The sequence below is a fragment of the Nerophis lumbriciformis genome, linkage group LG29, assembly GCF_033978685.3.
Source record: "Nerophis lumbriciformis linkage group LG29, RoL_Nlum_v2.1, whole genome shotgun sequence".
Taxonomy (NCBI): domain Eukaryota; kingdom Metazoa; phylum Chordata; class Actinopteri; order Syngnathiformes; family Syngnathidae; genus Nerophis; species Nerophis lumbriciformis.
The window spans coordinates 34,055,001-34,069,341 of NC_084576.2; the positions used below are offsets into that span (position 1 = coordinate 34,055,001).

Here is a 14,341-nt window from a genome sequence, read left to right on the forward strand (position 1 = left end):
AGGTGTGCACAAGTGATGACATGAATCATTGTCCCAATAACATTGCATCTAATAGAGAAGCAAATACTAGAGTCCGTGAACATTGCTCCAAAGTCAAGATTTTTTTTTGATTGGTACGTAAAATGACAACTTTTATTATAACACTGCCAAAAGTTTTTCTTCTGAAATTCCAACAAATTTTTCACAACAATCTTTTTTATATTTGCATAGTGTGTGTGTGTGTGTGTGTGTGTGTGTGTGTATGTGTGTGTGTGTGTGTGTGTGTGTGTGTGTGTGTATGCCACAATGTTACATAAATAGGTATAAAACAGTAGTGCTTCTATAAGTACACAGTGGAACTTGTTTAGGTCAACAGTCACTACGTTTCCATGCACTAAATTAGTCCGATTCCTCAAATAGTTTTTGTATTTTCACACCTGCACGTGAAGTCCCAGTGTCTCTCTAATGCAGGGGTGGCCATTACGTGGATGGCCAGCTAGCGGTGGATGGTGGAGGGTGTTTCAGTGGATGGTGGAGGGTGTGTCAGTGGATGGTGGAGGGTGTGTCAGTCCATCACCAGCTAGGCATTAAAAAAATAGATCTAAAAATGATGGATCATCAATCTTCACCAAGACGTGACTTTGGTCACTTGATTGACATTCACGGCACCTGAGGGTCTTGTGAGATGGCTGCTGCCAGATCTTTATTAAGAAAAAACGACCGACAGGAAGGCCAGAAGCACTTTTTATTTCAACAGACTCTCGCGCCGTACCTGCCGTCAAAAGTCTAAAGACCGACTTCAGCCGCTCCTTCCACAGCGTCGCTAGCTTCTCCAGCTACGGCGGGCCGTCCCACGGCGTTGCCAGCTTCTCTGTCTCCGACGGGCCGTCCTACGGCGTCGCCAGCTTCTCCATCTACGGCGGGCCGTCCCACGGCGTTGCCAGCTTCTCTGTCTCCGACGGGCCGTCCTACGGCGTCGCCAGCTTCTCAGTCTCCGGCGGGACGTCCCACGGCGTTGCCAGCTTCTCTGTCTCCGACGGGCCGTCCTACGGCGTCACCAGCTTCTCTGTCTGCGACGGGTCGTCCCAGCTTTTCCATCTCTGGACAGCCCCGCCAGCTTCTCCGTCTACAATGGGCCATCCCAACGGCGTCGCCAGCTTCTCCATCTACGGCGGGCCGTCCCACGACGTCGCCAGCTTCTCCGTCTACGATGGGCCGTCCGACAGTGTCGCCAGCTTCTCCGTCTACGACAGGCCGTCCCAGTTTTTCCATCTCTGGCGGACCGTCCCACAGCGTCGCCTGCTTCTCCGTCTACGACGGGCCGTCCCACAGTGTCACCAGCTTCTCTGTCTCCGACGGGCCATCCTACGGTGTCGCCAGCTTCTCCGTCTGCGACGGGCCGTCCCAGCTTTTCCATATCTGGCGGGCCGTCCCACGACGTCGCCAGCTTCTCCGTCTACGATGGGCCGTCCAACAGTGTCGCCAGCTTCTCCGTCTATGACAGGCCGTCCCAGCTTTTCCATCTCTGGCGGGCCGTCCCACAGCGTCGCCAGCTTCTCCGTCTACGACGGGCCGTCCTACGGTGTCACCAGCTTCTCTGTCTCCGACGGGCCGTCCTACGGCGTCGCCAGCTTCTCTGTCTCCGACGGGCCGTCCCACGACGTCGCCAGCTTCTCCGTCTACGATGGGCTGTCCGACAGTGTCGCCAGCTTCTCCATCTACGACAGGCCGTCCCAGTTTTTCCATCTCTGACGGGCCGTCCCACAGCGTCGCCAGCTTCTCCGTCTACGACGGGCCGTCCCACGGTGTCACCAGCTTCTCTGTCTCCGACGGGCCGTCCTACGGCGTCACCAGCTTCTCCGTCTGCGACGGGCCATCCCAGCTTCTCCAGCTACGGCGGGCCATCCCACGGCGTTGCCAGCTTCTCTGTCTCCGACGGGCCGTCCTACGGCGTCGGCAGCTTCTCCATCTACGGCGTGCCGTCCCACGACGTGGCCAGCTTCTCCGTCTACGATGGGCCGTCCGACAGTGTCGCCAGCTTCTCCGTCTATGACAGGCCGTCCCAGTTTTTCCTTCTCTGGCGGGCCGTCCCACAGCGTCGCCAGCTTCTCCGTCTATGACGGGCCGTCCCACGGTGTCACCAGCTTCTCTGTCTCCGACGGGCCGTCCTACGGCGTCACCAGCTTCTCCGTCTACAATGGGCCATCCCACGGCGTCGCCAGGTTCTCCGTCTACGATGGGCCGTCCGACGGCATCGCCAGCTTCTCCATCTACGGCGGGCCGTCCCACAACGTCGCCAGCTTCTCCGTCTACGATGGGCTGTCCGACAGTGTCGCCAGCTTCTCCATCTACGACAGGCCGTCCCAGTTTTTCCATCTCTGATGGGCCGTCCCACAGCGTCGCCAGCTTCTCCGTCTACGACGGGCCGTCCCACGGTGTCACCAGCTTCTCTGTCTCCGACGGGCCGTCCTACGGCGTCACCAGCTTCTCCATCTCCGGCGGGCTGTCCCACAGCGTTGCCAGCTTCTCCTTCTACGATGGGCCATCCCACGGTGTCGCCAGCTTCTCCGTCTACGACGGGCCGTCGCCAGCTTCTCCGTCTCTGGCGGGCCGTCCCACGGCGTCGCCACCTTCACCATCTCCAACAGGCTGTCCCACGGCGTCGCCAGCTTCTCAGACTTCAACGGGTCGTCCCACAGCACCGCCATCCTCTCCAGCTTACCTGCCGCACAAGCGGCCATCAGGCACCGGCACGCGGCCCTCTCGTTCCATGGGCAACCGCCTCACCAACTCGCCGCCGCCACCTGACTCGTCCCGGGTGGCTTCGGGGACACTTGGCCTGGCGGCCCACCGCCATTCCTCCCTCAACCCTCCGTTGGTTTTTAACTTTTTGTTAGAACTTAAAACGTCTGGTATCCGTTATCGGAAGGGGGGCTACCGTCAGGCTTGTCACTGACAGTTTGGTTATGTTTGGGTTTTCCTCTGTGTTTGTGTTTATTTCCTGTCAGCGCTCTTATTTTGGTTGCATTTCCTGCATGTGTCCCTGAGCGCTCCTTTCCCTCACCTGTCCCCGATTAGCAGCCTGGCACACCTGGTTGCAGTTGCCAATCAGGCTACTCTTATTTTGTTAGCACAGGCAGGATGAAGCTGGGCTTTTATTGTGAAGACAGGAACTGTGCGGTCGGTCTTTATAGAGTTTTGGCGCGAGAGTCTGTTGAAATAAAAAGTGTTTCTAGCCTTCCTGTCGGTCATTTTTTCTTAATAATGATGTGGCAGCAGCCAGCGTCATCTCACAAGACCCTCGGGTGCCGTGAATGTCAATCAAGTGACCAAAATCGTGTCTTGGTGAAGATTGATGATCTATCATTTTTAGATATATTTTTTTAATGCCTGGCTGGTGATGGACTGACACACCCTCCACCATCCACTGACACACCCTCCACCATCCACTGACACACCCTCCACCATCCACCGCTAGCTGGCCATCCACATAATGGCCACCCCTGGTTTAAGCAGTAAAGTGTGGCCACCATACAGTTTTGGGTAACCACCAGTGTCCTCCTTGAATTCCAGCTGGTACTTTGGGAAACTGGGCCGGAAGGAGGCTGAGAGACAGTTGCTGTCCACTGGGAACCCTCGGGGTACTTACCTCATTCGGGAGAGTGAAACCACCAAGGGTGAATCATGCGCTGACATTCTCACATTACCAACCTTTGCCTCAAGTCTTTGTGATGTCAGTAAGTAGCACCTTGATGGTCCCTCCCAGGTGCCTTCTCCTTGTCCATACGGGACTGGGACGAGGTGAAAGGGGACCATGTGAAACATTATAAGATTCGCAAACTGGACAGCGGCGGCTACTACATCACCACCAGGGCTCAGTTTGACTCGCTACACCAGCTGGTTCAGCACTACTCAGGTATGCTTAGCTTGGAGAAATACCTTTGATTTCTCACTCATGGGGTGTGGTCAAATAGTTAAGTCTTTTTAAGGGGTGGCCAAACTACGGTCGGCGGGGTTAATAAGGAATCTTATTACTTAAGTTTTAAATACCTTATGGTGTAATTGCTACAGCTCTGCTGCCATCTTGTGGACGTCATGAGAAATTCAGGGAAATTAGCATAAATTCCACTTTTAAAGTGTGAGAACAGCATTTTGATGTATAATAACTGGGATTTATATAGCGCTTTTCTAAGTACCCAAAGTCGCTTTACATGTAGAACCCATCAATCGTTCACACCTGGTGGTGGTAAGCTACTTTCATAGCCACAGCTGCCCTGGGGTAGACTGACGGAAGCGTGGCTGCAATTTGCGCCAACGGCCCCTCCGACCACCACCTGTCATTCATCATTCAATTCACCGGTGTGAGTGGCACCGGGGGCAAAGGGTGAAGTGTCCCGCCCAAGGACACAACGGCAGCGATTTTTGGATGGTAAGAGGCGGGGAGCGAACCTGCAACCCTCAGGTTTCTGGCACGGTTGCTCTACCCACTACGCCATACCGCCCAATTAAGTATGTATGACCCAATTAAACAACCTTTCCCACTCATGGCGCAAATAAAACAACACAAAACTACACACTGTGTCTGCTTGTAAGTACTCTGTGTGTGTGCACTGCCCAACATGCTCCTCTGCTTGTAAAACCACCAAATGAATATGAATAATGGGAAAGTATTGAAGTTAAGAGTAAGTCAGGGAAATTGGAAGTGATTGCATAAATAAAAGATGTCCAGCAAAGTACAAATAGCCTTTGCGGGAGTTAAACATAGTTCACAAAATAGCTGTTGAGTTGAGGTCAGAGATCGTTCCAGAATTGTAATTTAGCTCGCTGCATCCCATCCAAACGTTTTGATGTGTTGTCGGGTTTCGGTCGTCTGTCCTGTGGGAACATAAAATGTTGTCCATGTTTCAGCCTGTCTAGCTCAGGGGTGCGCACACTTTTTCTGCTACTTTTCAATGTACCAAGTGGAGGGGATCATTCATATATATCATTTATATTTATATTTAAAAAAAAAAAAAAATTACAGTAAAAAAAAACATATCTGTACTCTTTTCCATTTACTGTATTACTTTATGTTGTAAAACATACAAAAACACTACCGTATTTTCCGCACCATAAGGCGCCCTGGGTTAAAAGCCGCGCCTTCAATGAACGGCATATTTCAAAACTTTGTCCACCTATAAGCCGCCCCGTGTTGTAAGCCGCATCTAACTGCGCTAAAGGAATGTCAAAAAAACAGTCAGATAGGTCAGTCAAACTTTAATAATATATTAAAAACCAGCGTTCTAACAACTCTGTTCACTCCCAAAATGTACGCAAATGTGCAATCACAAACAATATATCAACATGGACAGAGCTGCGTGAAAAAAGCCACTCGGCCTCTTCGCGTAAACTTAAACTTACCTTAACCACTCGCTCATCTTTTCTTCATCCATCCCTTCGAGTTAGCTTTTTATGATGACGCCGGCTGGAAAGGTCTCTTTTGGCAAGGTCTTCCTTTTGAATATCACCATGGGTGGAAGTTTCTGGCCATTAGCATGGCAAGCTAGAACCACAGTGAAGGATGACTTCTCATTCCCTGTGGTGCGAATATTCACCGTACGTGCTCCCGTTGTATCCACAGTGCGTTTCACAGGAATATCAGTTGCTGTGAAATAGTAATCCGTGTGCGGATGGAGAGATTGCGTCTTTTCATGAACCGGATCCCTGACGCTTAGTCGGAGCCATTTTGTGGTCTTTACAGATGTAAACACACAAAGGAAATGAAACGTACGGTATATCCGCGCGCTTTTTCTTCTTCTACGCGGGCGGGTGGTTGCTTACAGTAGAAGAAGAAGCGCTTCCTGTTCTATGGGGGCGGGTGCTTACCTTGGCGGTTGCTTGCGTAGAAGAAGAAGCGCTTCCTGTTCTACCGGGAAAAAAGATGGCGGCTGTTTACCGAAGTTGCGAGATCGAAACTTTATGAAAATGAATCGTAATATTAATCCATATATAAAGCGCACCGGGTTAAAAGCCGCACTGTCAGCTTTTGAGTAAATTTGTGGTTTTTAGGTGCGGCTAATAGTGCGGAAAATACGGTATATATTTTACATGAAAATTCTGGTGACTGTCAGTTTTTTACGGTAAAATCTACAGGTATTTTTTTATACAGTGTATGAAAAAAATATTTATTATTCAAATGCATGGAGAAAAAAATTCATATTAGTTGTTAGAAGCGGCCCAGCTATAACTGTGATGTGGCCCTCAGTTTGACATCCCTGCCCTAGGGGGAGCCAAGTGTTTGCCATGTTACTCACAGTAGTGATGGCGCCAAGATCTAGCTCTGACAAACCCTGAAATAAAATAAAAAAACCTTTAAATGGAGGAGTAATTGATTCTGCTTATCAGTCGAGATCAAATCGTTACTGCGCCAGTTAATCCGAGCCTGGAGATTTCTAGGAAGACCTTTTGTTTGTCTTCTTGCTGTGGATACAGTCAACACTTACTGGTTTTATGACGGGGGACCAGAGTGACCAGTTCTAGCAGGCACTCGCCCCAGATGGGCTTTGACGTTGGTGTGGCACTCTCATGGGTGAAACAGGCCTTATCTCATCTTAACTGCCCCCATGCAAACACTTATCAGTGGGAGGGGCCAACTACAGACGGTGCCACGGCCCTAATCTACTGGCTTAATCGATAACGGGCAAACACAAGAGCTTCCCTTTTCCAGTTCAAGCAAGAGCTGAGCAAAGCTAATGGAAATGGAAGCAGCTGGTGCAGCACTCAGGCACCTAAAGAGGCCACACTTTGAACCTCCTCGTGTTGCTTAAAGCTCCGTCTATATGCTTTTAAACGCTAATTCCTTAGAAGACTCCAGCTACATCATTAGCACCATTATCGTAAAGGTTTACCAGACCATTTATGACCTTAAATACACCCTAAGTACACCTCTTGTTCAGTTCCTGGAGGTGTAATGGCCAAGTATTTTGTAAATATAGTCTATATTTTACCGTCTATCCACAAGAAGGTATACAGTGGAACACCCGCAAATCGCTCCCCTTTACATCAAAGATCTGTTTCTTTCCACCAACTCGTCAAGTCCTGGTCCACCGTGTTCTTCTTACGACTAAAAGTGCCCAGGGAACTCGACAGAATTGACAAAATTCCTTCATTTTCTTTAAATATACAAACCCCAAAAAAAGTGAAGTTGTCACGTTGTGTAAATGGAAAAAAAGAGTGAGAAAGTTGAGGAATGCTCATCAAAGACTTATTTGGAACATCCCACAGGTGAACAGGCTAATTGGGAACAGGTGGGTGCCATGATTGGGTATAAAAGCAGCTTCCATGAAATGCTCACTCATTCACAAACAAGGACGGGGCGAGGGTCACCACTTTGTCAACAAATGCCTGAGCAAATTGTTTAAGAACAACATTTCTCAAGCAGCTATTGCAAGGAATTTAGGGATTTCACCGTCTACGCTCCGTAATATCATCAAAAGGTTCACAGAATCTGGAGAAATCACTGTACGTAAGCCATGATATTACGGACCCTTGCCCAGAAACAGCTTGTGTACCGAAAAACTCATTTACTCAGGCACCCGTAACCCTCAGACTACAACTGTCCAATCTGAGTCTGTGAGCATGAACTGATGAAGCCTGCTCGGCTGAGAGGCAATATACCTACTTCCATCCATCCATCCATTTTTCCGCCGCTTATCCGAGTTCGGGTCGCAAGGGCATCAGTCTAAGCAGAGATGCCCAGACTTCCCTGTCCCCAGCCACCTCCTCTAGTTCTACAGGGGGGATACCGAGGTCTCTTCCCGGCTGGACATGCCCGAAACACCGCACCAGGGAGGCGTCCAGGAGCCATCTTAGCTGGCTCCTCTCGACATTTCTGCCGCTTGTATTCACGACCTCGTCCTTTTGGTCATTACCCAAAGTCAATGACCATAGGTGAGGGTAGGAACGTAGACCGACCTGTAAATCGAGAGCTTCGCCGTTAGGCTCAGCTTCTTCTTCACTACAACAGACCGTTGCAGTTCCGCACCAATCTGTCTGTCAATCTCGCATTCTATTCTTCCCTCACTATGCCAACTTTCGGCCGGGAGGCCCGTAACCCAAATTTTTGCCCGTAAATCAATCAATCAATTCCTTTATTGTCATTGTCATAATAACACTTAAGTCATACAATGCCCGAGCCATTTCAGCTGGCTCCTCTTGACGTGAAAGAGCAGAGGCTCTATTCTGAGTCTCTCCCAGATGACCGAGTTCCTCACCCTATCTCTGCCGCTTGTATTCGCGACCTCGTCCTTTCGGTCATTACCCAAAGTCAATGACCATAGGTGAGGGTAGGAACGTAGACCGACCTGTAAATCGAGAGCTTCGCCTTCTGTCTCTGTTTCTTCTTCATCCCAACAGACCGTTGCAGTGACTGCATCACTGCAGACGCCGCACCAATCCGTCTGTCAATCTCGCGTTCTATTCTTCCCTCACTATGCCAAACTTCGGCCGGGAGGCTCGTAACCCAAATTTTTGCCCGTAAATCAATCAATCAATTCCTTTATTGTCATTTTCATAATAACACTTAAGTCATACAATGCCCGAGCCATTTCAGCTAGCTCCTCTCGACGTGAAGGAGCAGAGGCTCTACTCTGAGTCTCTTCAAAATGACCGAGCTCCTCACCCTATCTCTGCCGCTTTTATTCGCGACCTCGTCCTTTCGGTCATTACCAAAAGTTCATGACCATAGGTGAGGGTAGGAACGTAGACTGACCTGTAAATCGAGAGCTTCGCCTTCTGTCTCTGTTTCTTCTTCATCCCAACAGACCGTTGCAGTGACTGCATCACTGCAGACACCGCACCAATCCGTCTGTCAATCTCGCATTCTATTCTTCCCTCACTATGCCAACTTTCGGCCGGGAGGCTCGTAACCCAAATTTTTGCCCGTAAATCAATCAATCAATTCCTTTATTGTCATTGTCATAATAACACTTAAGTCATACAATGCCCGAGCCATTTCAGCCGGCTCCTCTCGACGTGAAGGAGCAGAGGCTCTACTCTGAGTCTCTCCCCAGATGACCGAGCTCTTCACCCTATCTCTGCCCCTTGTATTCGCGACCTTGTCCTTTCGGTAATTACCCAAAGTTCATGACCATAGGTGAGGGTAGGAACGTAGACCGACCTGTAAATCGAGAGCTTCGCCGTTAGGCTCAGCTTCTTCTTCACCACAACAGACCGTTGCAGTGACTGCATCACTGCAGACACCGCACCAATCTGTCTGTCAATCTCGCGTTCTATTCTTCCCTCTCTATGCCAACTTTCGGCCGGGAGGTCCGTAACCCAAATTTTTGCTCGTAAATCAATCAATCAATTCCTTTATTGTCATTGTCATAATAACACTTAAGTCATACAATGCCCGAGCCATTTCAGCTAGCTCCTCTCGACGTGAAGGAGCAGAGGCTCTACTCTGAGTCTCTTCAAAATGACCGAGCTCCTCACCCTATCTCTGCCGCTTTTATTCGTGACCTCGTCCTTTCGGTCATTACCCAAAGTCAATAACCATAGGTGAGGGTAGGAACGTAGACCGACCTGTAAATCGAGAGCTTCGCCGTTAGGCTCAGCTTCTTCTTCACCACAACAGACCGTTGCAGTGACTGCATCACTGCAGACACCGCACCAATTTGTCTGTCAATCTCGCGTTCTATTCTTCCCTCACTATGCCAACTTTCGGCCGGGAGGCCCGTAACCCAAATTTTTGCTCGTAAATCAATCAATCAATTCCTTTATTGTCATTGTCATAATAACACTTAAGTCATACAATGCCCGAGCCATTTCAGCCGGCTCCTCTCGACGTGAAGGAGCAGAGGCTCTACTCTGAGTCTTTCCCCAGATGACCGAGCTCCTCACCCTATCTCTGCCCCTTGTATTCGCGACCTTGTCCTTTCGGTAATTACCCAAAGTTCATGACCATAGGTGACGGTAGGAACGTAGACCGACTTGTAAATTTGAGAGCTTCGCCTTCTGGCTCAGTTTCTTCTTCACCCCAACAAACCGCCGCACCAAACCGTCTGTCAATTTCGCGTTCTATTCTCCCCTCACTATGCCTACTTCGACAATGGTAAAAAGTCCAGTTGCGATGGAGTCGGTTCCCCGAGAACTATGTCATTGTGAACATTGCTGACCTTTACCGCTGCCTTCCTCTTGCTGCTGTGCTGTCATTTCTCCATTCTTCTTTCCTTCTGCATCGCCGTGTGGCCCGAGCAGACCGAGCCGCCGGGCTCTGCTGTCGTTTGGTGCTCCCCTGCCACAAAGGGATGCCCCGCATCGCCGACCTGTCGGTCAAAACCAAAGACGTGTGGGAGATCCCGCGAGAGTCGCTGCAGTTGATAAAGCGTCTCGGGAACGGGCAGTTTGGGGAGGTCTGGATGGGTATGGATCCTGTCTTCTCCGGAAGAAGGGGCCGCATGGAGGAGGCCACACTTGGACAGGAGGGACTTCGGACTGACTCCAAAACATCGTTCTCTTTTCAGTTTGGAAGCATTGTGGAAAAACAAGTCCGAAGACCCTCCTGGCTCCGTCCCAAGATGGCCTCCTTCTCTGTCCTCACTGCATGTCCCCCAGTAGTTAACTGTGTATGCCTTCCCTCCCTTCCTTGTAGAGAGTGCAGATGGTTTGTGCTTTAATTTAACGGGCGTGTGTGTCAACTCCATCCCTGACACTGTGGGCTTGAGTCACGATGCCTGGGAGGTCCGCAGAGACACACTTGAATTGGAATTAAAGCTGGGGACAGGATGTTTTGCTGAGGTTTATTACGGTAAGAATAACAAATCTTGCCCACAATGTCTTTTTCCACAGGGGTTAACTTGAAATTTAATTGTTCATTGTGATTAGACACAGTAAAATAAAAGTAAATAAATATATATATATATATACATAAGGTCAGGAAAAAACACTGTCATGATCCGTGGTCCGGATCATGTTTTTGTTATGTTCTGTTAGTTTTGGACTCTTTTAGTTCCTGTTTGACACCTGAGTTTGTTTTAGTTACCATAGCTACTTATGATTTCCACCTGCCTCTGGTGTTCGGGACGCGCACCTGCTGCTAATCAGAGGACTATTTAAGCCTGCCTTTGCCAGTCAGTCGTCCTGGCGTCATTCTGTCAAGACGTGGTTTTCGCTTGCTGCGGGGTCGTTCTCCCAGGAAGGCAAACGGACGACTCCGGGCAGGATTTGCAGGTAGGAACATGATTTAATTTTAAGAAATAATCAACGGGTACAAAACAGAAAACAACCCGAAGGCAAGCGTGCTTATCGCACGCGGAAGCTAAGGCAAAAACTTAGGACATGAAACTATAGACATGAACATACTTGCCAACCTTGAGACCTGGGGGGTGGGGGGCGTGGTCGGGGGTGGGGCGGGGGGGGCGTGGTTGGGGGCGTGGTTAAGATATATATATAAATATAAGAAATACTTGACTTTTAGTGAATTCTAGCTATATATATATATATATATATATATATACATATATATTTTATTATATATATATATATATATATATATATATATATATATATATATATATATATATATATATATATATATATATATATGAATAAATAAAATAAATACTTGAATTTCAGTGTTCATTTATTTACACATATACACACACATAACATTCCTCTACTCATTGTTGAGTTAAGGGTTGAATTGTCCATCCTTGTTCTATTCTCTGTCACTATTTCAGAACACACACATTATACAAATATACATTCTAAAATCAATAAGAAAACGGGAGCTCTAATTTGGGAGTCTGAATTAGGATCAGAAGTTCCTATATAAACATTGCGCACTCACGTCGCCATTTTGTATTGATTACTGCAGCTGTGCACTGGATTCATTCACAAATACAAACTACAACTCACAAACACTTTAGAGTTAGGCTCCACCATCAGAATGTGTACTTAAACTTATAAAGATCACATGGATATTATTCAGTGAGTTGATTCACCAAAACTAACCTGTTATACAGGAGGAAAAAGCACACAAAAGTTCACAGACTGGTCGCTCTCATCAGAATGACAAGACACTTCCGGTCTGCAGGTGATAGCATTCAATTGGGAAGAAACGCCCTACTGCCCCCTACTGACCAATGTGAATACTGATAAATGTGTAATGACAGCTCCAAAAACGAATTCAAACCACAAAATAAACCGCCTGAATTTCGGGAGATTTTCGGGAGAAAATTTGTCCCGGGAGGTTTTCGGGAGACGCGCTGAATTTCGGGAGTCTCCCGGAAAATCCGGGAGAGTTGGCAAGTATGGACATGAACCTCACGAAACTGTGGCATGAAACAAACACGAAACTGTGGCATGAAACAACTAAGACTTACGTAGTCCAGGCATGAGGCATACAACTAATGACGCCAGGACAACTGACTGGCAAAGGCAGGCTTAAATAGTCCTCTGATTAGCAGTAGGTGCGCGTCCCGAACACCAGAGGCAGGGGAAAATCATAAGTAGCCATGGTAACTAAAACAAACTCAGGTGTCAAACAGGAGCTAAAAGAGTCCAAAACTAACAGAACATAACAAAAAACATGATCCGGACCACGGATCATGACAAACACAGAGGCAATTTCATCCCCACAAGCCTTTTTCGTAAGGTTTCCCTGCTCTTCAGGGGAGTTTCTCCTATATTCTGCTCTACCCTGGTATGGAGCACTGTATAAAAGATAAACCACAGTAACCTCGACTAATATATATATATATATATATATATATATATATATAGCGGATACAATTTCACCCTCACCTATGAACCCACGCCAGGAAACCAGCCAAAAAAGAACAGAAAACGAAACGACATCATCTGGTACAACCCCCCATACAGCAAAAACGTCTCAACTAACATTGGACACAAATTCCTCAATCTGATTGACAAACACTTTCCCAAAGACAACACCCTAAGAAAAGTATTCAACAAGAACAACATTAAATTGAGCTACAGCTGTATGAACAATATACGACAAATCAACTCAAACCACAACAAAACAATTGCAAATGAGCCGTCGGCCCCCGGACAGAGCGACTCCAAAACCAACAAAGGCTGTAACTGTCGAAAGAAACCTGATTGCCCTCTCAACGGGGGGTGCTTACAAACATCAGTTGTCTACCAATCTAAGGTAATACGCAAGGACATTAACACATCCGACACATATGTAGGATTAACCGAGGGAGAATTCAAAACCAGATGGAACAATCACAAGGCTTCTTTCAGGAACCAAAACCTGCGGAATACCACAGAACTCAGCAAACACATTTGGGACCTCAAAGACAATAATGTTGAATATTCAATAACATGGCAAATTCTTGCATCCAGCACACCTTATAATAGTGGTAATAAAAGATGCAACCTATGCTTGAAACTGTTTATTATTTACCGTCCAGACCTGTCATCCCTCAACAAGCGCAGCGAAATTGTAACAGCATGCCGCCACAGACGGAAACACCTCCTAGGTAACACATGAGCCAATCACCACGCCCCTACGCCAGCCTGTACCCACCCACTCTGTGCCCTATACAAACCATGATATGTGAATGCTCCCATTAAAATCTCCTGATGATTGAGGGAACCCCCCCTCATGAAACAGGCCTGTAGAGATGAAATAGTCTTGTGATTTTTTTCCCACACATACATATATATATATATATATATATATATATATATATATATATATATATATATATATATATATATATATATATATATATATATATATATATGCTTAACAAAAAAGTGTGAAATAACTGAAAACATGTTTTATATTCTAGTTTCTTCAAAATAGCCACCCTTTGCTCTGATTACTGCTTTGCACACTCTTGGCATTCTCTCCATGAGCTTCAAGAGGTAGTCACCTGAAAGGGTTTTCCCCTTCACAGGTGTGCTTGAAGCTCATGGAGAGAATGCCAAGAGTGTGCAAAGCAGTAATCAGAGCAAAGGGCGGCTATTTTGAAGAAACTAGAATATAAAACATGTTTTCAGTTATTTCACCCGTTTTTTTAAGTACATAACTCCACGTATTTCATAGTTTGGCTGTGACAATCTGCAATGTAAATAGTCATGAAAATAAAGAAAACACATTGAATGAGGAGAAGGTGTGTCCAAACTTGTGGCCTGTACTGTATATACAGTATATAAAATCCCCTGAAGAGCAGGGAAAACTGCGAAACAGGCTTGTAGGGATGATATAGCCTCTGTGATTTTTCCTGACCAAACGTATATTCCACTCTACTTAATGACAATAATGATAATGATAAATATATGAAGAATTTGGCAGGTTTAGGCTCCTGCTGCCTGACTGGTGCGACTGTATTGATCTGACAAACTT

The 14,341-nt window shown here is 47.3% G+C and overlaps 1 protein-coding gene across 4 annotated transcripts in view; it reads left to right on the plus strand.

The window, feature by feature from the left end:
• LOC133571909 (tyrosine-protein kinase Fyn) overlaps positions 1-14,341 on the plus strand; it is a 129,592-nt gene that overhangs the window by 101,087 nt on the left and 14,164 nt on the right. For 2 of the 4 annotated variants that reach the window (XM_061924436.2, XM_061924437.2), the window contains 4 exons: positions 3,553-3,656; positions 3,746-3,895; positions 10,219-10,383; positions 10,613-10,768. In XM_061924436.2, the coding sequence (XP_061780420.1) occupies positions 3,553-3,656; positions 3,746-3,895; positions 10,219-10,383; positions 10,613-10,768 (575 nt within the window). The remainder of the gene's footprint in view (positions 1-3,552; positions 3,657-3,745; positions 3,896-10,218; positions 10,384-10,612; positions 10,769-14,341) is intronic. The other 2 variants (XM_061924438.2, XM_061924439.2) reach the window with 2 other exon arrangements.